At 36.3% G+C, this 24,076-nt stretch overlaps 1 protein-coding gene across 1 annotated transcript in view; it reads right to left on the reverse strand.

Annotated features, from left to right (window-relative positions):
- Positions 1 to 24,076, reverse strand: part of uxs1 (UDP-glucuronate decarboxylase 1) — a 60,336-nt gene that overhangs the window by 33,752 nt on the left and 2,508 nt on the right. The window contains exons 2-6 of the mRNA XM_065292928.1: positions 14,544 to 14,571; positions 9,949 to 9,997; positions 7,922 to 7,965; positions 6,401 to 6,461; positions 5,361 to 5,541 (exon numbers count right to left, since the gene is read on the reverse strand). Of these exons, the coding sequence (XP_065149000.1) occupies positions 5,361 to 5,541; positions 6,401 to 6,461; positions 7,922 to 7,965; positions 9,949 to 9,997; positions 14,544 to 14,571 (363 nt within the window). The remainder of the gene's footprint in view (positions 1 to 5,360; positions 5,542 to 6,400; positions 6,462 to 7,921; positions 7,966 to 9,948; positions 9,998 to 14,543; positions 14,572 to 24,076) is intronic.

The raw sequence follows: 24,076 nt of genomic DNA on the forward strand, positions 1-24,076 counted from the left end.
CAAAGGACAAAAGAGTCCATGTACATAAACTTGATTTATCTTGGGTGCAAACAACTGTGGCAAGACTGAGCATCTAGCAAATGACCTGGTGAAAAAAATACCAGCCCCACTCCTGAAACTTTATATGCAGATTTTATAACTGACTAAAAATGATAGATGTCATGTAAATGTCATGTAAAATATAATCAAACCTACAAGCTGTGCAAATCGTACCGCTATCTTCTCACAAAGACCAGATGATATACAATCTAGATTAATACACCCTTCTGTTATCTTAAGCTTTTCTTTTCTTGTGCAAAATAACATATGATTAAAAAGTTAGAATTACCTGCCAAATAAAATATATAATTATTTAACACAGTTTGACAGAACAAAAGCCCCTAGAGCTCCACAAATTCAGTGCTTGGCCCCTAATAATACGGTTCTTGGCTTGCAATTGTAACATCAATTACACAAAAACAAAATAGTTTTTGAACATGGTGATGTTCTTATATATAGATAGCAACGTTTCAGGCCTAATTAACACGAAAAGCGGAGGTGCAATGCTACCTGACACAGAAAATCAGAGGAGACACTGTATGTCTCACACCTGTACCATACAAATGACTTGAATCTTGTCCTATCCTTGTCACCTGGCACAATGCAGCACAATGTGCGATGTAAGTGTTTTTGCTAGTTTCAGCCAGGCACAGTTATCATTTTCAAATCCAGCATCACGTTGTTTAAATAGAATAAGGCAACCCACCTTGGCATGAGCGCAACTTTCTTTTTAAGGGGATGAGACTCTCATTGGTTTATTGAATTTTATGCCCAAAACACACCCATTTATTTATTTACTTATTATGAGAATAGGAACAACCCTTTTACACTGTGCACCAGGCGCATAGACCATTTTCCCCATCGCTAAACTAGCACAAGTGGATTTATACACGCCCTTAATGCACTTGCACCGTGAGCTTTAGACCATGCACTTACTTCCATAGTAGAAAAACAACTATGGAAGGATACTATTGACATCAGTGTTTAATATCATATATGTGAGGTTACTAGGGATGCCACAATTGTCAATATAATATTGAACCGTTTGGTTCGACCCCCATGGTTCAATACCTGCATGTGAATTGTGGTTGTTCGGTTTATCCATCCAAATCTGTCTGTTTTATATTCCCTGCACGAGTTGATCTCCAGTCACTATGCGTTAGCTGCTTTAACTCTGCTTGCAATATTGGTGTCAGATTTTATTTGTGCACACACATAACATGGTTATCACGAGCAGAGAAGTCCGACAACAAAAAGAGGCAGCACCACTGTCTTTTAAATCTGTGGTGTGGATTAATTATTTGCGCGAGTAGATTACATAGAACATCAATGTAAAGATGCGTAGATGGGGCAATGCGAATGACGCAAATTGGGCTTGGTGCCACACCACATGGTGATCAACAATAAAAATGACTAATTTTACCTCTTTGCAAAAGGTAAAACCACAAATAATCAAAAATGCATGATAATAAGGTGTCATGGCTCTGCAATCAAAAATTTTGTTATAATGAAAGTCAATGGGGCAAAAATGGCCACAAACAATAAATGAGGGAGAAAAAAAAAATTATCCGATGCTGCACAAAAACTAAAAATGCATCAAGGCCAATTTTTTTCTAATCTTTTACATGCCCAAGACTGTGAAAAATGTAAAAGAAAATCCAGTCCACAATCACATTTTATATTGAAAATTTGTCATTTTGTTTTTTTTTTCCAAATCAGTGACACCACTTATAAACTTGGAAATTAAAGAGTTCAAATCATGGAATTTTTGTAAACATTTGGTAGTTTTGATCAGTACTGAGGTGGATTAGCAGATTTATGCAAAGAAATTTGGAAAAAAAAATGATCTGATACATTTTTAAAGCCGTTTAATTAAGTGGCCATTTTTGGCCACTAACAACACCTAACGGTTGTAAATTTGCCCACCGTATATTGTTAAGTTTTTGAAAAATTTCAAAGCATTTTCTTTAAATATGTGTAAATATAAGATTTGCCACCAAAAATCATTCCATTTGCTGAAACACAGAAAGTTGTGGCCAAACTAAGACTAAAAATAACAAAAATAGCCAAAAATGGCCCCAGCAACACATAAAGGTTAAAAATGTAACTGAATTGTCTTGACACATACAATACATTCATCAAATACTTTTATGTCAAATCCGCTTAATCTCACCCTCAGGTCATTAAGAAATACTGGTTTTAGGCAGAATTCATTAACTCTTTCCACACCAGCGTTTTTTTTTTTTAAGTTGCCAGCCAGCGCCAGAATTTTTTATAATTTTCACAAAAGTTTAATCCCTTCCAGAAAATTTTCTTCTTTGAATATATAAAATACATATATATGGGTAGGTTTCTTCAAAAATACCAAATATTTATAATTTTGTTTTTGTAAAGGACTTTTGATAAAGATCAGATTCAGAGTGATGATCAAAACATTCACAGAGTTTGAACTGTTAGCACTAAGTGGATGCTTCCGGGTTTTATAAGTTGGGAAAGACTGCCACCTGGTCGATAATAGCGGAAATACGGAATGCCATAAAAACTCACCGTCATTGGCAGGGAAGCGTTTTTCTCTTAATTGACGAGTTAACTCGTCAATGGCCGGGAAAGAGATAAAAAATGCTAATGCTAATGCTAACTAGAGGGTTTGCATCTGAGCTCTTCTTATACAGGTACAACAACAACATAAGGGTGCGTATATGATACCAGAATTTTGGGATGAACCATCCCTTTAAGCCAGTAATTCTCAAAGTGTGGTTCGCGGACCACTAGTGGTCCGCCAAACCCCCCCAGTGGTCCGCCAAAGGATGACCTAAATTAGGCAAGTGTTTATACCAGGGCTATTCAATTGGCGGCCCGCGGGTCAGACCCGGCCCCCAAGATAATTTGATCCGTCCCTTTATGTAGTCTGTAAAAAAGACATCTCTAGAATAAATTTAGAAAGTTAGACAACGGGCCCTACAGTTACGAGTTGATGCGCGTGCGTCTGTTTCATACAGCATGAGCTGCAGAGCGCGAGTCACGTGACTGGTGCGAGCAGCTGTGTCACGTGTTTATATTCGCGCTTTGGTCCACAAGTTCAACGCGATCGCCTCCCCCGCTCGCGCCCGCGTCTCAAGACGCGATAGCTGACTGTGGTGAGTTAAGAGACCTGACTCTATGGCTGTTTTAACTTTATTTGTTGTATTTCCAGCTTTAAAACACTGCCTTTTCCGACAATTGTTGTCTGATAAGTCTGCTCAATTATGACTTGCTTATCAACAATGACATTTACGTTACATGTCTTAATAAATGAAACGTTTTTCCAAAATTCAAAGCATCGTTCTCACACAATAATGCAATTTAAACGAGTAACAGTTCATTTGCACCACTGTATGCGTATCGTGCTGACAAACATACACCTGATTTCACTGCTCTTGCGAAATCTAAAAACATATTCTGTCTTATTGGAAGCTAGCCTAATGTTTGCCAATTATTAAGATGGCTGTTGTTGTTGAAATAGGGCTTCTGTAATAATTAGCTTTGACAAAAAACTGCATGAAACAATGTTATGTTCCATGTTATAAACTTTTTTGATATGTGCACTGAAGTGAGTAAATGAGTTAAATTCTCAATGAGTGTGATATGGATCTTATTTACCTATTTAAATGTGAATAAAGCTTCATGTCAAGAATAAACTGAAAGCAGCTAAAATCCACAGATCTATTAGATTTGTAATGTACTAGTTTTTGTTTCATGTGTAAAATCCCTGTAATTTCAGTGATTTTGGACATTAAGGAGAATTTTTTTTCAGCATTATATTGTTACCAAAGATACAACCATAAACTTCACATACCCACCACCTCAGTTTTAAATTAATGGCTCTTTGGAATGACATTAAGTGGGACCTAGGCTGTTACAGTATGTTTAATTGCAGTTTATTTCACATGTGCAGTTTGTTGTTCATATTAAGCTGCAACTCATTTTATAATTTACTTTTTCAAATTAAATAAAATTCATATAATAATTTCTGAACATAGCATTGCATTTGTGTTTAAAAAATTTGTTTTTGAATTAAAACAGTTGCATATTAAACTTAAATTTAGCTTATCCTTCCTATTTTGTTGTTTTTTTGGGGGCGTGTTAGAGTCAGATTCTGTTAGGTGGTCCTCAGAAAAATATTGGAAGATGAAGTGGTCCTTGGGCTGAAAAAGTTTGAGAAACACTGCTTTAAGCACTATAAAATTAACTTATTTTGCATATGTAGTTGGTAGAAAGCTGCAAAAAAAACTTTCTCCTCTTTGTGAACGACAGCGATTCTTTTGTATGTACAGTATTTCCCTGTATTCAGATACTGCGTTCACGTATTTACATTACAACAATCCAGATGTTATGTCAGTTAAACTTGCTTACACTCACGCAGTGTAAAACCAAACCCTATTCATTCACCAATCAGACCCGATCGTTTCTCTCCTCTCTTCTCCTCATTTGCGGCGTTTGGCTGTCACTCGTGTGACGTGGAACAAAGCGGCAAACCTAAACACATCGATTTACTTGATGGATTTGGAGCGGCCATTTTCAAACAAATGAGAGGAAAAACGTGCGCCATTGCGCAAAATCCTGGTGGCGATGGAGAGAGTGACGATGCAACAATATTGGTTCCAAAAAAAAGGCAAGGAAATAAGTTACCTCTGGCCGTTTTTCAATCGAAAGGCTGCAGCCTCCGTAGGTCGCATATGCAGGCTGCATACGTCAGTGGGCCTGGTTTAACTTAACTGAGCCTTACATTCGCAAGTCATAAAAGTATTACAATAATTTACAGTAAACTAAGAATAAAAATCAACTTTAAAATTGTTAATATTCTGAAATAAGACTGTCTTGATGACGTTTGCAGCTTAGAAATGCGACCTCCGTCATCATTTCTTTAAAGGTTTCATGTTTTTAAAGTTTTAAGTTTGATTAAAATAAATAGCACCTTTGCTTTTTTTGTACAATTACTTTTATTTATTAGTGTCAACATTCTATTGTTTATGTTTAACAGCTAACACATTTTAAGTTACTCATCTTCTAAAACAAGGAAAAGAGACTTTGAAGACACTTTATTATAACTAAAAGTCCAGTCACGGTGTATCACATTTTTTTACTTGAGTGCAATAAATGCTTTTTTTTTTTTTTTTAAATATGAGAATCGTTTGAGAGAATCGGGATCTCAATTCCCATGGAGAAAAATCGTGATTCACATTTTAGCACGAATCGTGCACCCCTACTCCAAAAACACTGTTATCCATATGTTTATTTTACATCACAAGTCTTTTACATTCAAGAAAATTAGACACACCCACCTTCAATATAAAGAGGCTCCACCACATCATGATTGATCAGCTCGAAGTTCTCATGGCCAATCCAGTGCTCGACATTGCGTTTGCGGCCAGTGAAGAAATTGTCCACCACAGTCACCTCGTGACCATCCATCATCAGTTTATCAGTGAGGTGAGAACCAACAAATCCAGCTCCGCCTGTGATCTACCAGAGGACAGACTTTACCTTATACACATCACACATCTAACCCACTTTATTGTTATTAAATTATATCATTTAATTTACCTAAAGTGTTCAGAAGTCACTTTAAATTAATATAATTTGCACATATTCATGTTCAAACCTGTATGAATTTCATTGTTCAGTGGAACACAAACATAGATTATGTTCAGAAAGTTAAAGTAAGCATAGAATTTTTATAAGTTTCAAATAATGTTTGAGGAAAGACCAAACATGTCTCACAACATAAGGCTGAGTAAATGATGAGAGGAATTTAAATTGTAAATGAACCCTTTAAAGCTTGAGAAACATTTGCATTAAGCATTGGTCTCACACTGGGGTCGAATCACAACATGACTTAAAGAAAACAGGAAATGAGCGAGGAAATGAGCAGATTTCTACTCCCTGGCGTTTTTGCTCTTCACTTTCGATTATCTGTGATGCAGCCTATCTAGTCCTTAATAGCTAGGCATAAATTGTACATCTAATTTAAAAACGAAATGCGAAATAGCATTGATCTTTGACAGGGCTATTTAAATCTTACCCTGGAGGTCCGAGCACTGCATAGTTTAGCTCCAACCCTGATCAAACACACCTGAGCAAGCTAATCAAGGTCTTCATGATCACAAGACAATCACAGGTGTTTAAGTTTGATTAGGGTTAGAGCTAAATTAAGCAGTGCTCAACGCTCCTGGGTGAGACTTGAATAGCCTCGATCTTTGATGACCAATAGTAATTTAGCAAAGTGGATGAAATGTAAAGAACAGTGTCACATACATTTGTACTTCCTATTAGAATTTTGATTTAAACATAGCATGACACTGAAAAGAAAATGAATTCTTACCAAAATCCTCTTTCGGTCTTTCTCAGACAGGAATTTGACAGGTGGGTACTTTTGGGTAAAACTGTAAAATAAAAAAGATTATTAATCTAAAAATGAATCTAATAAACTACAGCACATAATGTCTTTTTTATAAATATATATATTCAACATTTGAAGTAATGTCTACCACATAAGGTGGAAAACACATATATTCAATACCCAAAATAATTGATGATACCAAAAGCAAACAGGATCTTCAAACAAATCAAATATCCTGACATTTATTTTCTGTCAGAGCTGGGGATTCTACACCTCATCAAAAAGTAATTGGGGGGTGAGGAACGACTGCGTTGTGATTTTCCCCCTGCCTGTTTTTCCTACATGCCAATTGAAGCCATCAGCACTCTATCACCCTTGTCTACCCTTTCCTACATACACCCCTACAGATTGCTGCTGAACCCTGACTGATGGTTTAAAGACACGTGGCTAACTCACGGTGTAATTTCTGCCATAGTAATTTCAGGCTGTGAAATGGTCAATGTCCACGCCATTTGTATTACCAGGCCGTTGGACGTTGTTTTAATAAACGTTCTTGGCAGAAATCATCACATTTCAATTTTATCTTTTATGTTTTGGATTTTGCGAATTCATTTTAAAAGCCAGTTTGAAAAATAAAACCTAAATTAAAAGTACACAAAGTAAAATATTATGCAGTTACTCAATTGATATAAACTACTTGAAACTACAAACTATAATCACAATAATTAAAGGGGACAGAGAATGAAAAAACATTTTTACCTTGTCTTTGTTGAATAATGGTAGTCTACCCACATTCACAAACATACAAAAAGTGCTAAACATCTCAGTCTCATAGAAATTCCTCTTTTAGAAATGTCAGCCAGAAAACGACCCAATCTTAAAAACTGATGCTTATGACATCACAGGCATCTCACTGCCCCTCCACTTTAAAATAATTGGCTACATTTTTTGAGTGGCAGCAAAGTCAGCCAATCAGTAATGAGATTGCAAGTTAAGCCAGTAGGGGGAGCCAAATAGGTGCAAAACCACTTGTTTAAAATCCCCCACCCTAATAGAGCTATCTGAGAGAGGTTTTTAGGAAGCTTCTAAGGCATTACAGACCCCAAAAAAATGTTGTGTACATGTCACATCACAGAACAAGGATAAATACCCCGTTCAATCATTCTATGTCATCTTTTCATGGGTCAAAGCTTTGTTAATCTGTGTTTAAATTTAAGTGGTGCCACACTACTTGAATTAAAATTAAACTGAGCTCAACAAACCATAGATTAGCTCTAAACTCTGCTTAATTTATTCCTTGTTGGTTCAACCCACATTTTTTTAACTGAATAAACACATTGCATTACACCAAAAACATAAAATAATGTACTTTTTAGAAACATCATATGACCCCTTTAAAAATGTCCAAATAATGAGAATATGAAAAAATTCAACCTTTACTAAAAGAACCGTTAAATTGCATGTCATGGCAATTGCTCGTATTTAGATGACAACAAATTGTACCTAAGCTCAAGCTCGTGTATCTTCTCCCTTAGGGGTGCCACTGCCTGCAGGGAACAGAGAAACATTCACACATTTATTATGTTTGATTATAAATATGAATGAGGTGAACAGTAAAAGCTGTCATCACAAGGGGATATTTATGAGACGTGAAGTGACTAAATCAATTACGAGTCACAACAGTGCAATAAAAAGCAGATTACAGAAGGCAAATTCCAGATCAAAGAAATGATATGAATCTAAATTAAACATAAAAGTGGTGACACAGAAATTGCTACTCAAGTAGATTGCTAATATTAAAAGCATTATTAGTTTCAATTAGAAATGTGGGTTTATATTAAAACATTTCTGGTTTGACAATATTTGAATTATTTAAGTTTAATGTATTTATATGGAAACTTCCTACTCATCATGTTCCAAACTTTTCCTGACTGTCAAACCTTATTAAATATCAAGCATCAGGCAGAAGACTAAATGTCAGTGTTACCGAAAGCAATCACAGATGCGTCCATATCAGCCTCTGTATGCTTTCGAACACTTTGAACATTAAGGTCAGTCAGATATGGGCAAAGGCACTTTCTAATGAGCTTTTGTAGCAGGTGATAAGCAGACATTCAAAATCTATAATAAGACGATAGGGATCATGGTTATAGCGCTGAATTTTAAAGCAAATCTTTGTGTACACAAACCAATTTAAATGAGTTTCAGACGATTTCAAACAAGACACTGATAAAACGTGTCAAAACACGATGAGAAGAGTATACATTACCAATTCATACACCAATACTAGATTTACTGAACGAAATGTAAGGACTAATAGCCCGTGCCGAAGTCTGAGCATTTACATTAAGATGCGTTTTGGTCGACTGGATCACCAGTGGACGAGAAAGAGACACATCCATTCACACCTTGTCTCTTTGTGCACTTTAAGACGCTTCCTTCAGACGTTTACACATTTTCATACCCTTAACAAGAACACCTCAGCAGCCCTGCTATTTTAAGAATTAACACTGTAATTACTGGCAGATATTCTATGATGTTATTGATGCATTAAAAATGTTAGAAGTCAGGGTTATGGAGGTTTAAACCTGGAGTATAGTCTGTTCTTTTACATGTGTGCAAACGTACGTCCGGTGGTGTGCATACAGTATGCGTGCACCGTTTTGATAACGTCCTCTGTATGTGGGCCCTCGCGTACACAAAAAAATGAACTATAACTCTGCCTTTAGTCTTAAATGTTTAGAATTAAGTAAAAACCGATTTATTTGTTGTGCTTTTAGTTAAAAAAAAAAAGGAAAAATAAATATCTTTTAAAAAACTGGCAACGGGTTTGGGGTGCACCACACAGGCTAGAACTGACATCTGCATCAGAGCTCCTCAATTATTATTTAAAGTCAATATTAAAAGCCCACTCATAAGCAGTTGTACCTCTCCAACATGACATATTTTTAAAACAAAAAAGTATTTGACAAGACATTCGGTGCAGAACTCATCCATTGGAAATTGGATGGTGAAAAGTGGTTTCTATTTGACAAGTGGTTAAAGAAACAATGGGGTGCAAACAAGAGAGCTTGATGACAGATATTACATTTTGATTGTAGGTTACAAAGATGTTTTGTCTTTAGAACATGTGGACAGAAGAAAGACACTTGTTCAAATTATCTAAGCATCAATATAACACAGAAAACAGTAAACAATATCAATTATGTTTAGCACTTCTTCAGCTATTCTTTTGTTTTAGTAAATAAGCATAATAACTGGAACCAGAAAAAACAAATAAGCACAGCTGGTTTTTTGCACCCCGACATGGAAACTTAATTGGTATCAAAGGAACGGGTAATGAAGTATTAATTATAGTGTGTTCTTGGGTAGCTCCACAGTGTTTTCTGGGGGCTTTAATGCACAATGGTAGGAACACATCCAGTGAAGATGCTGTTGGTTTTGACGATAACAAGGAGGCAACAAAATACAAAATTGAAAAATCAAAAGCACAGTGTGAATATTCGTATTATCTCATTATGCTAACCAACCTCATCTATCCTTTGCTCAATCTTCATTTCACCTTGTTCTTGAATAGACCTGTGGGAAAAACAACAGAGGACTTTATCACTCCCACACAGATACAATAAACAAACTTTAGCTTAAATGCAGAACAGCTTACAGAAAAACACAATTCTTTCTTCTATCCATTAGCTCAGGTTGAGACACAAAAAGATTCACAAGAGTCAACAGTCCAATAAATGAGTGTTGATATAATAGCAAAAACCTTTTTTTTAAATCACAGTCAGGTGAGAGAGTCTATATCTGAATAAAATACATTCAGGTTACCAAGAGAGACAGGTTCTGTATTGATGAATAGTTCTGCATTGAAATCTTGCCGAAAACCATGTGAAGAATGAAGAATTTTTTTTTGATAAATTATTTTATTTACTTGCAATTTTTTACATCATTCAAATTTGGTTAGGTGGTTAATAATAGATTTTTCTGTGGTGTGACAAACTCAGAGCACATTTAATATCTGACTTTACAAAGACTTTAAGAACTTTAAGCTATGTTTTAGCTATATGGTTAATTAAAAAAACAAAAAATGTAAAGCTAATTTGATCATAAGCTACCAATAAGTATAAAATTTCATGTTATTTCGGTAATGTGACATACTTTTGAGTTAAACTGAATATTTGCCAATCATGAAATGTAAGTCATTCATGGCCAGCATCTGTTGTCAAAATAAAAAAAAATCCTACCTGCAGATTTTTTTTACTTAGTTTAATTTGTTTGATTATTGATGTAGACGTTTAAGAGTCCGTTCACAGTTGCGTCTAAAAATTGCACGTTACATCCGAGTCAAGGCACTTTTTTCTTCTTTCCAAAAAGCGCTCGAAAGGTTGTGCGTCTTCCATTGCTACGCAACCATGAGCAGTGCTCTCCATTAGGGATGGGCATGATTAATCAACGATCGATAATTGATCGTTAAGAATTTAGTCGATGACGTTAATTTGTTATTGATTAATCGAATACTTTTTTATCTAATGCAGGTTGCATTGCCAAGCGTAGCGTGTGTCTTGAAGCAATTCAATGAATTTCACTGTGTGGCAGCAATTCAACATTTTACCACCAGGGTGCAATATTTGACACCATACTCCGTTATCTGTGACCTTCCGCTTTGATTTCCAAAAAATAATCATGAAGAGGTCATGATTTTGTGGACCAAATGAGGTCTCTGTTTAAGAATGCGGCTCACAGCTGCAGGTTCCGCTGCTTTAGAGCACCGCATATTCAAGCGCATATGTTCCGTTTGTCTAACTAAATGTAGTTTAACTGTTTGCCACAAGTTGATCTTGTAATAAAGGTCTCATGGAGTAAAACACGCTGTATTTTTGTATTCAACATTTTTGAATTATAAAAGTTAAATAATTATTTTTTATTATAAAAATATTAATGATTAATCGATAGTCGATCGTTAATTCTCCCGACAATCGACTAAAAAAATTTAATCGAATGCCCATCCCTACTCTCCATGACGGTGAAATTCACAGAATGTGTGATTGGATTTTAATGACTCATCTGCACCTCACATTCATTGTCACCATGCGATCGGTTAATCTGGTCTGGACTTCGGAGTGTTCGTCCAGAGAAGATCTGTTACTCTGTGGGGTTACTCAGCTGTTATTCAAAGAGCTCCAGTGGGGTTAGTTCACCCCAAGTCACAGCTTTAATGGCAACACCTCATGTAGGAGGGGAGAGGTGGAAATGTACTGTAATGCAACACATATTGAACTATGAATGAGAAAAAGGGCAGCAGGTGCCCAGGTTAGGAAAATAGGAAAAATGTATACAGGATAAAACTATGTATGCAGCTCAATACAAGTATAGTATCTCATTATGTTTCCTGCCATACAGTTACACATAGAGCAGTATATAAATAAATTGAATGTTTCAGAGGTGGAACATAACCAAGTCAAGCATTATTAACACTAGACTTAACACCACCTGGTTGCAACATTTATAATAGTTTTATAATAGAAATCTGTTCAGGAATTGAATTTGTTAGTTTAGTGCAAGGTTTTAAGATAAAGTTATTTAAGATAAGGTTAAGAAAATATTTTTTACTGTTAAAATAATGAATAAAAAGACAAACACTGACTGTTTATATATTTCTATATTAACTCTTTCCCCGCCATTGACGAGATATCTTGTCAATTAAGAGAAAACGCTTCCCCGCCAATGACGAGATTTTCCGTCTTTCCGCAATACCGCTATTATCCACCAGGTGGCGCCCTTCCGCAACTTTTTAAACCCGGAAGTATTGCCCTATGGCAAGCTGCTGCATGTCCGTGTCTGTTTTAAAGATCGCTCTGAATGGGATCTCTCTGAAAAGTCTGTCACAAAAATGGAATTATCTCTGCATTTTGCTCAAAATATGGTGTTTTTGCAAAAACCTACCCATATTCAAAAGCTGATTGCAAAAGAACCACTAAAGGTAGGATGAAACGTTTTTTTTTTTTTGAAAGCAGAGGGTCTGTTCTTTCATTTGGTATATTGTATGTTTATATATTTAAAGAAGAACATTTTCTGGAGGGCATCAAACTTTGGTGAAAATCATGAAAAACGCTGGCGCTGGATGGCAACTTTTTTTAAAACCCTGGCGGTGAAAGTGTTAAGTATTATTATGTGTTAAATAACAGAAAACAATATATTTGCGTAATATTGTGTTTTTTATGTTAAAATATTTATGCAGCCCTCTGACAAGATGTCAATCTCAGAAATGGCCCTAAGCCAGTTTGAGACCCCTCTTGTATCATCTACAACACAGCCTTAAATAATGGTAAAATAGCCGAATTGGCTGCCTATTACATTTTTCCAATAGTCCCAAGTTGTCACATTTTCATGGAATATAAAAATGGTAACAATTCACAATAAGGTTGTAATTGTTAACATTAGGTAGTGCATTAGCTTACACAGGGCTCCAGACTGCGAGTAAATAGCAGCACTTTGCGATTATTTTTCCTGCGACTACTTTTATTAAAGGGCGCACTGGATTTCGCACTGTGAAATTTAAACATTATATTAATATAATGTGCAGGCGATTACGTCTACGGTGCATCCAGTCACTCGACCCCGCTGCTGCCCCTCCCCTGCCTTTCTATCATATCTCAGGTGCATATCACAACTCTAAATCCATCTCTTTTGTCCACTTCGACCGCTTCTGTCCTGATTACTGTGAGGGGTGGTCTGTGGAGACTGCGGGCGAGTCCCTCTGCTTTCGTTAAATGCATGCATGAGTAATGACGGGTTTAAATTGACACAAACTAATATAATGTCAGAGTCTGCTGCTTGTGTGTTGTAAGTAAACATGCTGAACAGTGTTTTGTACTTGTATATGTAAGAGCTTTCTCTGATATTTCAGCACAATTGATGAAATAAACTCACACAACTAAAAACTCATTAAAGATGAGGAGATCAGCTGCTTCAGTTTTATCAATGATAGCCTAAAGATAGCGCTGTACACTGCGTGTTTACAAGTCCTGGCCAAATTATATATTCAGAGTGCATGGAGACATTTTGTAATGTTTACAACACAAGAATGTGATTTCTTTACTCAAGTCTGTGTTAAAGTAGCCTAGTTTTACAACAAAGTTTAATGGGTTATAGTAAGGCAAATATATGTTAAGAGTATATGGTAAAGTTAAAAAAAATAATTTGATGTATATAAAGAAGAAAATTATCTGAATTTATTAATGAATTAAACAGGTTTGGTCTGTTTTATTGTTTTTGTTATTACACCACCCAGTGAGTGGTGCCACCAAATTGAGGCCCAGCGCCACCAGCTGTACAACTTGGTGGGGCCAGTGCCACCTCTTTCAAATGTTAGTCTGGAGCCCTGTAACATTATACCTAGAAGTTAACAATAAGTCAACATTGACTTTATGACATTAGTAAATGTTGACATTTAGTATTAACTAACATGAACAGTTGTATTGACATTAACTAACACTAACAATATTTAATAAATTGGTAACACTTTACAATAAGGTCCATTAGTTAACATAAGTTGATGTATTGATTGACTAACACAAACAAACCATGAGCAATACACTTGTTAACGTATTTAGTAATATTTGTTAATGTTAGTTTATAGAAATAAAGTTTTTAATTGTTTGTTCATGTTAGTTCACAGTGCATTAACTAACGTTAACAAAATGTTAATAAAGTATTAGTAATTGTTGAAATGAACATTAACAAAGATTTATAAATGCTGTAAAGTGCAGTTCATTATTAGTTCATGTAAACTAATGTAGTTAACTGATGTTAACTAATGAACCATATTGTAAAGTGTTACCAATAAATGAACGAACACATACTGGAAAACTGTAATGCTCACAAATGCAACCTTGTTGTAAATTGTTTAAAAAAAAATGCATTGCACTTCATTTAAATCAATTCTATAAAACCAATCAATGCGCATTGCAACATAAAACATGATAAAGGTGTGTTAATGTGGGCATACTAATGATAACAACATCTGCTCATCTTACAAACAAATAAAGGAAAATATGTTGGATTTTTTTTTTAGCAGATGAGTACGCTGAAAAGCGTGTGAAATTCTTGTTGATAATGTAATTACCTCATATTTGCATAGGTTCCCCAGACAGCTGAAAGGAAAACAAAAAACAGACATCAGTGCCAAAATCTTAAAGCATACACTCATACAACACCAGTCAGTACCATCATAACAGTTAAAATAAATATGTGGCTAAGCTGTAAGGGTTTGTTTAGTTAAAAAGGTGGAGGTGCAGTGTGTAAAGATGAAGTATATATATCATATGCCTATAATACTTACACTGTAAAGTGAACATTGGATTAACTTAACAAAATACTTCAATGGTAGAACCTTAAAAATAGACTTTGTAAAAAAATCTCACTCTAAGTATGTTGCAAAAGCTTACATTTTAAGTGCTACAAATGAAAGTAATTTTTTATCATAATGAAATTGAAATAAAAAACTTTTAAAGTTGCTTTTAACGAATGTTCTCTCATGATCAAACTAATTCACTAAAATAAGTGAAAATTACTTTACATTAATAATACACATTCGCTTTAATCCATATTAAAGCTGTTGTGAATCAATTTCCCTATTCAACACCCACAGGGAACAATATCTCAAAACCTACTAATCCAAAACATAAAGCTAAACAAAGATTAAGGGCTCTATCATACACCCGGCGCAATGCAGCGCAATGCAGCGCAATGCGCGACGCAAGTGTCTTTTGCTAGTTTCAACACGGTGCAATTATAATTTTCACGTTTAGCGTCACATTGTTTAAATAGCAAATGCATTTGTGCCCAATTTTGCACCAATGGGCGTTCTGATCTGAAAACGAGGTGTGTTGCTATTTTGAGGCAACTAAAATAGATTACCCCATTGACCAACTAAAACCTGCTCTAAAGTCTAAAGTCTTATATACGCAATACTGTTTTTGTTATTTAAAGAGCGCCTTAGTAATATGCGCCTATAAACGAGACGACAACGCGGGTTTGCTTATCACATACATGACTGTGCAGCAGCACAAAAAAAGCTTTTAAATGTGAAAGATAGTCATCTAAATAGGGATTAGACATAGCGCCATTGCAACTGGCTTTTCGAGGGTATGAGAGATAAGACTCTCATTGGTTTATTGCACTTTACGCCCAAAACACACCCTTTACTCATTAGGAGAATATGAACAATCCTTTTCGACCGTGCGCTCAGCGCACAAACCATTTTTTCCATCGTTAAATTAGCAAAAGTGGCATCGGACACGGCCATTTAGACGGCGCGCTTTAGACAGTGCACTTAGACCGTTAAAATAGGGCCCTAAAGAGGTGAAAATCAACACCATAAATAACACACGCACATGTTGTCTTCCTCACTGCCTTTCATCCATCTCTCACACCAGCGCTTGCCCTTATAGCTTGTTGTTTTAAGTGTCCAAGTAAACCCTGGTACACCTGACACAAAACCCAACACAAAAGGTGAGCATGAACAAAAATGAGTTGGAGTTGTAATTATGCCTTGATTTGATTTGAGCAGTTCACTCCCAGTGGCCTTACTGCTGTCGCCACGATTTCCTGGGTGCTGTATAATTTATTACAGGCTGTACTGTGAGCAACCAACTTGGCATGTGTTGCCCAATGCCTTGCCAGTGCAAGCAGAAGAGCACGAAAACATGCAGTCTATTTGGGGAATAGAGAGTACAACTTCCACCACCCTGTTAATCAATAAGAAAATTATGAAGCCTGTTATTTATTTATTTTTTTGCCTAAAGACACAGAAGTATGCCACTGTTGTTTCCAACAATTCAAAAAACATTTCAGTATGCCATATCTATTTAGCCAGAATCACAGCCAATTTCACTGTTTTCCCTAGACTGATTTATTTGTAGTGGCCCTAACCTGACCCCCATAGAATTTTATTTATTTATATTTTTTAATATTTTCACAAATGTATTATGCCTTCCAAAAAATCTTTTTCTTTAAATATATAAACATACAATATATCAAATAAAAGAAGACACCCTCTGCTTTAAAATTATATATAATAATCGTATCTTATTTTTTTCTTGTTTTATCATAAACAAAAACAGAAAATACGCACACGATAACACCTTTATGGTCATTCAACGTCCCAATACTAGGCTTAATCGAAAATACCATGTGATGATGTATCACAAATGCTAATTAGTACATGAGAACATTAAATATTGTGAAATAAAGCGAAACAATTGTGAAAGACAGACTGAAGTGAGCAGCCTCTGAAACATATCAAATAACATCAGTTTATGTTCTCACAGTGGCAACATTATTTTTAGCACAGCCTATCAGTAGATGTGTTAAAGGTGAGGGATCTGTTTTCTGGGGCAGGTGGGAAGAAGCTGTACACTGGTTTATCAAAGTCACTCTCTTGGTGAGCACCCGTTTTGAGTCCTGGGGTCTTCTGAGATATCCAAAGAAACCAGAGCAGATCTAAATAGCAACCTTCATGACCCAAATATATACCCTCAAATCTTTCCTGAAAAAGAGTAAAACTAATACTACTCTGGTTTTCACACAAGCCAAAACTCTAAGTAGGTACATGAACAAAAATATGTCAGTGTGCAATTCATAATATGGATGCACCGATTCGATACCTGGGATTGGTGCCGGGGCGATCCAGACCTTTTTTCTGGATTGTGTATGTGTTCCTTTATAGCTGTAGAGCATTGCGTTAGCAGCACAAAAGATCATGGGTTTGACCCCAAGGAAAACACATACTGATACAAAACATAAAAAAACTGATATTTGATACCAACACAGTAACGCAAGAATGCATGTGTGTAATATTTGAATGAAGCACTGTGTATAGTACACGTGATACATTACACATGTACATGCCTTTCATAGCAGACTACATGCAATTAGGGCTGGACAATAATTCAATATCAATATATTTCACAGTATATATTTTTTTCAATAACGGTGATATGGTTTCTAAACAAATTTCAAATTTTTCGATAAATGGCATCCCGTGGATGTTGGGATGTCACATCTAAAAACGTGGGTCAAGGGCAAGGCGTTTCTTTCTTCCAAAGCGTGCTCCGGTGATGTGTTTCGTAGCTAAGACATCATGAGCCACACTCTACGGGACAGCGAGGAAAACATAATGCCTGATCGGATTTAAATTGTTCATCTGTACGTCATGTTAAATCATATCATTGTCATCATGTGATCAATTTATCTGGTTTGGACTTTGTAGTGCTCGTCCAGCGAAGATCTGAAGTACGAGAAGGAGGTGTGGGTTTAGTTCACATCAAGTAAGTCACACCTTCCAATGGTGAAACAACATAGGAGGGAGAATAGGAAATTATGACATTCACCTCGTTATGAGTATAATACTGTATCTAACATAGCATTATGTAGCTTGCTATGCAATTACAAATAGAGCTTTAATAGGATTTTTTCTGTCTTACGTAACATTAAATAGCCATTAAATAGTTTATTTGACAGTGAGTGCAGAGCTTGCTCTTAAAGCGACAGTAGCCCCTATTTTTTGATTGGAAAAATTATCCAATCTGTAACTGGAAAAATGCCTGTTTCAAGGCGCTCTTCCCACTTCCATTTAATAGTACAATAAAAACTTAAGCCAGGAGGTCAGTCAATCTAAAGATCACAAATATATAAACATAAATGTGCAGGGCTCCAGACTAACTTTTTTCACTAAGAGCACAGTGGCCCCCAACTGAAAATTTTAGGGGCGCAACCAGAAAATTTAGGGGCACACACTGTAAATCAACATGCTAACCAAATATTCACATTTCTACTAATTTCCACTGTATTACTAATAAATACTTTGATGATAGATGCAGAAAGTACAATGTGCTGTTTCAAATTCAGTGACACATTTTATTGTGCACTTTTGGAAAAAAAGGTCAAATTTACTGGTTGCACATGTGCGACTGGATGTAAAATTCAGTGGCACACTCTCAAATTTTAGGGGCAAAATGCCACCATTTGGGGGCAGTCTGGAGCCCTGATGTGCCATACTCCGTAAACTATGCAACAACAGAACCAAACTGTAACAAAAAAGTCCCATATCCATACAAACTCATAAGATACATATGAATGCCCCATGAGGAATTTGTACACAGTGTAAGCATAATGACATCAAAACTGCATTTCCTGCCAAACAAATTGAATAAATATTCATAAAGTGGGACGACGAGGTACAGAACTAAAGAAAACCTTCTACACCACTCAAGGCCAAATCTGAGAATCTAAAAGACTCTAAGTTAGTTAAGTAGTATGTTGCATTCAGACTAAATGTGTTAGCATCACTTTAGTATGCTGCCTGCCTCCAGCACAACTCATATAAGTGGCTATGGGAAAACGGATGGCATGACTTTCATCACCTTGGACTCTTTCAGAGGTCATTTCTAGGTCCGAAAATGCATATCTTGACTGTAGTAAATACCCACATCCGAACTGTCATGTGACTCACTGTATGTTCATTCACTTTGACATACTAATAACTGCTAAGATAATTTCGCTACAATCCATACATTTTTGACAGGTAGTCAGTTTTGACAGGCAAGCTTTACAGCATCACCAAAATCATGTATTATTGTGGCCAATATCAACCGGATTTTGACGGGATTATCCAAGAAAGGGCATTGAAGCCTCCAGACACAAAGAGCACGACCAGGCCTGACATCAGCAGGTTATAGATAGATAGGTAGAAAGAAACTACCAGACTGAAAACTGTTTTTCTTAGTGGAAAGAAATTGGAGAAACAAAACTAATTTCTTTATGAAATTAAAGAAAGTCTCACTGTAATTTTACACCTTTGCCTCATTTAGTATATGCGGAGCTATATGTGAATTAGTCTCAGCCTCTATTTAATCGTAAAGCTTGGACCATAGAATATGCAAATTAGTCCCCACCTCCACTACTTTGCACCACCTCAGACCATAGCTATATATGTAAATAGATGCTACATTTGGCAGTTTCAGACATTTAACTGCTAAGTTCGATTTCACATAATGCATACGTGAACTGCGTGTTTGAAGCACTAATCTATAATCACTGAGGTTAAAAGGTTACAGAATCCACCCTGCATGTGTGAACTTCAAAGAAGCAAAGCAGAAGCAGATGTGCTGCAATCATTTCAGCTCCGAGTCTTTGAGGCATTCATTAACAATATGTATGACTCGAACTACTGATCCACTCATTCAACTGTGTTGATATGATTGGTTACACATTTGTGATTGTGACTTTGAAAACCAAGGCGATGTTCAACCACGGGAATGAGACGGTCTCAAATTTTATGGAGAAAATTTTCAGCAGTGGTGTTAAATCATGATTTTGCACATGGCTTAAAACATTAAAAACACCTGACCACATAGACATTTACACAACAATAAAAACCAGATTTTTCTTACAGTGGGACTTTAAATCAACTATTAAATAATTTAATGTTCTTTAACAACTTCATATTGCCTAAAGGTTAATTTTTAGCAGACATATGCAATATTTATCAAATACGGCAGTTTAAATATGGTCACTGGGATTTCAGATTTTGTCTATAACATAGTTTCTCAACTATGGTCCTCGAGATCCACTTTCCTGCAGAGATGGCACTCTAAACCAGATCAAACACACCTGCCTGCAATTTTATGGTTTTCCTGATTACCTTACTCAGGTGTGTTTCATCAGGGCTGGAGCCAAACTCTGCAGGAAAATGGATCTCAAGTACCAGAGTTGAGAACCTCTGGTGTATGCTAACAATAATATCTATGCGACAATAAATGGATGGCATTAGCAAAGACAAAATTTTGCCAGAGCGAAGAAATATTCGACTAATACCCAAATTATACTGTATTACCATTATATTATATTATATTATACTATACTATATTAACAAATTAATACACATAATGTTATATGATAGTAGTTTATGTCTGTCAAATGCAAGGACTAGGTAATGCTTTACTCATGTACTGTACATGTACAGAAATGTTCTGTAACATTTAATTTCAGGATTTTTGCTCTCTCACTGCGACAGGTTTCACATATTCTTTCCTACATTCACAAAATTCCTGGACAATCCCATTAAAGGCGGGGTGCACAAACTCTGAAATCCGATGTTGACATTTAAAACCACCTAAATAAACACGCCCTTACCCCAATAGAATCTGAACCTTCTGTTGATAGACCCACCCCACACATACGCAACCCAGGCAACAATAGGTGTGTTCGACTTCATGCGGCGCTGCGCAGACCGATCGGCGGCTGACTTGAAGCAGTGCATTCCGGTTAGTAACTTTGTCCGACTTAAGCTGGCGCTGCTGGCACGTGACTGTGTCATACGGTTTTTAAGTACCACGAGAGCGATTCGAGATCAGCCGCCTGAGTCAGCCAGCGCAGTTCGGGAAGAGGAGCTGCACAGGCTGTAATGACGACACAGCTGTTTCAAGATTGGTCGGATTCACCACATGACAACAATCACGTGTGTTTTGTTTATATTTTCACGCCCTCAGTTCCACAAATGCTCACAAATCTGTATTTTTATAACAGTTAAAGCTCTTTTCATGTAGTCGCAATGTTATATTGTGTCATCTTCATCAAAATAAAATGGATAAAAATTTAGACCCCATAACATTGGTATTTAAATAATATATGCTTATGTTGAACTTTATTCTTGTAAAAACAGATGCTGTAAGCCTCTTCAGTTCCACTCATGCTCATACGGACATTCAAAACAGTATAATTCACTTTTTATGTAGTTTACAACTTACAAATCATGTTTAATGCGATTAAGCAAGCAAACGGCACGTGATCAGCCAGGCTTGACGTAAATGACACAAACTATGGGAAGCACAGCGCGTCCGACTTCACGTCTCCGTTTTCAGCGGCTAATCTCGCCGATCGGTTACATCCAGCCGCAGCCGATGTCGAACACACCTAATGTCAGTTAGTAGACACGCCCCTTACCCCTGATACTCGGCCTGACTTCCTTTTCCAAAGCGTTTCTCAAAAATGGTGCACCCCGCCTTTGAGACAAAAGTGACATCGCAATATTTGTTCTTTTTTGCATGTTAGTTCTTTCAAATAAATACCAAAAATATAAATTAGCACTACAACATGCTCTTAATCGTAACATCTCTGCCTTATTTCCACAAACACCCTATGATGCCAAGTCTTCCAAACATTCTAGTTGGCATAAACACAGAGGACTCTTCGGCAATCTGTTTCAAATTTTCTGCAAAGCAGGACTGTAGCTCAAAGCAAACATTTCTACATCTGTACTATAGACAACACAAACTCTTATTGTGTGGCTTTATCCTATGTGGTAGAGATATCTTTAAATCTAACAGTTGCTGTTTGCCTGCTGTGCTTGACTGAGAAATGGACACAGCACTGATCATTAGCCGATTGATTTTCAATTATCCCTGCCATGTCTCTCCTCTACATCTCTAGTTTTGTAGACACATGACACAACACTTTGCAGTGCTGATCCCATTAAACCTGACGAAAACATCTGCTGATCTCTCTTCTGTCATTTATCTTACCTCTAAGATTTATATACAAATTACATGAATCCTGTCGAAGTTGTTAACATAATTTATTTTAGAGTGCAAACCTTTTGCATTGTTGTATGCAAATGATAAAAAAACCTTACAATAGTTCTGCCCTGACTGTGCTTTTGTATTATTTGCACATTATCAGTGTCATTTAGTTCTGAACATACAGTTGCACGTAAAAAAATGTACTTCATAATCTCTCAATACCCCTACATTTATTATCAATCATCTTAATAGTACGATATCCAATGTAAATGTGAATGCAACATCATTTGAAATTAAAGTCTGTTCTATATAAGTCTGATCTTTTTGGCAGAAGGAACCTAATAGACAACTAGAAAACATGAGTCACTAATACAACTGACAAATCGACTGATGCCAGACCTGTTACCACAGAGTGACAAGCAACTACTAGCAAAGTGCACAAAGATTAGTGCCCAGACCTGATCAAAGCAAAATGACTATTATACTGACAGTAATAATACTGGCCATGTCTACAGTGTACTGTGAAGTCAATAAAAAATATACTGTTATACGTTTATGCATCTGAATATACAAATCTATCACTCTTAACTCTTAAGTGGTCCATAAGTCGTCTTATACAGTAAGTGGTTAGACAAGTTGTTATTTATCTGATTTTGTGACTACACAACACACTGGGTGGGTACATTAACATGCAACCAAATAATCTGTTAGTAATTGTATTGATGGCTCAATCGTATTGAAAAACATTAAAGTAAACACCTTAATCAATACAATTGAGGTTGATCGGATTGAAGTGGGTGGTGTACTCCGATCTGTGATTTTATCATCAGGAGAAAAGGGTGTATGTAAACACATGAATCATAGTGTTTTCTTCTGCGTCTTATATTTACCTATTTACTCATCACACGATTCTCATCACAGAAACATGCAAGAGCAAGGCAATGGCAACTAGGGCTGGGTATTGGCAAGGGCCTCACGATACGATACATATCACAATACATTGGCCTTGATACAATGTATCATGATACGATACAGTACATTGCATGTTGCAATACATCAGTGCTTCCCAATCCTGGTCCTCGAGCACCCCCTCCCAAAAAGTTTTGGATGTCTCCTTCATTTAAAACACCTGATTTAACTTATCAGCCCCCTTCCAAAATGTTAAACATGTCTCCCTAACAAGCTGATGATTTAAATCAGGTGTGTTGAATAAGGAGACATCTAAAACTTTTTGGGAGGGGTGCTCGAGGACCAGGATTGGAAAGCACTGCAATACACTGCAATACTTTTTCTTTTTTTTATCAAAAATGTAAAAATAGCGCTGATTTTTTTGCTTTTTTTAAGCCAAAATGCTTCCACACGTCGGCTTTGAAAGCTGCAGGTGTTTTTAAAATTTCTGCCATTTTCTCACTAACTAACCCGCTAACTGGCCGTATATGACAGACAACTGGACAGCGACAACTACAGCTGCGGCGGAGGAGGTCGTTTGACGCACACAGAGGGATTTGATGTTTTTTTTATATCAATAGTAGAGATTGAAATATCGATACACTATCGTGGCAAATCGTATCACAATAGTTGGCTGTATCGATATTTTTGCACAGCCCTAATGGCAACACATATAATCAAGGTAATGGGGTCACGCGCTAGATAATTTTACATAAAGCAATAAAATAGCGTTGTGCCTTTTGAAATTGTGTTTTCTTTGTCTATATCCGATAATGTCTTAAAAACAACTTTCTCAATTTCGTTTTTTAGTTATTTGTATTTGGGCTGTGAATAGTCATTGGGATGCTTTTGGGCTGGTTTTGAATGTCCGTTGGGATGGTTTGAATACGCAAAGCTGTACATAATCTGAACTGAACATGTAAACGAACATTTTAATCAGATTGCAATGTTTAGGTGCTTGTAAACTTTATTGTCGTAACCTTCAATCGGATTAAATTCAGTGGGATTGACAAAATTTTGTGCATGTAAACATAGCCAGCGTCACTTCATGCTTAAAAGTCAGGACACCTGCTCTCAATATTCTTTTGCACCAATATATTGGCCGATGATTATGGGTGCAACGATATAT

The sequence above is a fragment of the Paramisgurnus dabryanus genome, chromosome 15 (assembly GCF_030506205.2).
Source record: "Paramisgurnus dabryanus chromosome 15, PD_genome_1.1, whole genome shotgun sequence".
NCBI classification, from domain to species: domain Eukaryota; kingdom Metazoa; phylum Chordata; class Actinopteri; order Cypriniformes; family Cobitidae; genus Paramisgurnus; species Paramisgurnus dabryanus.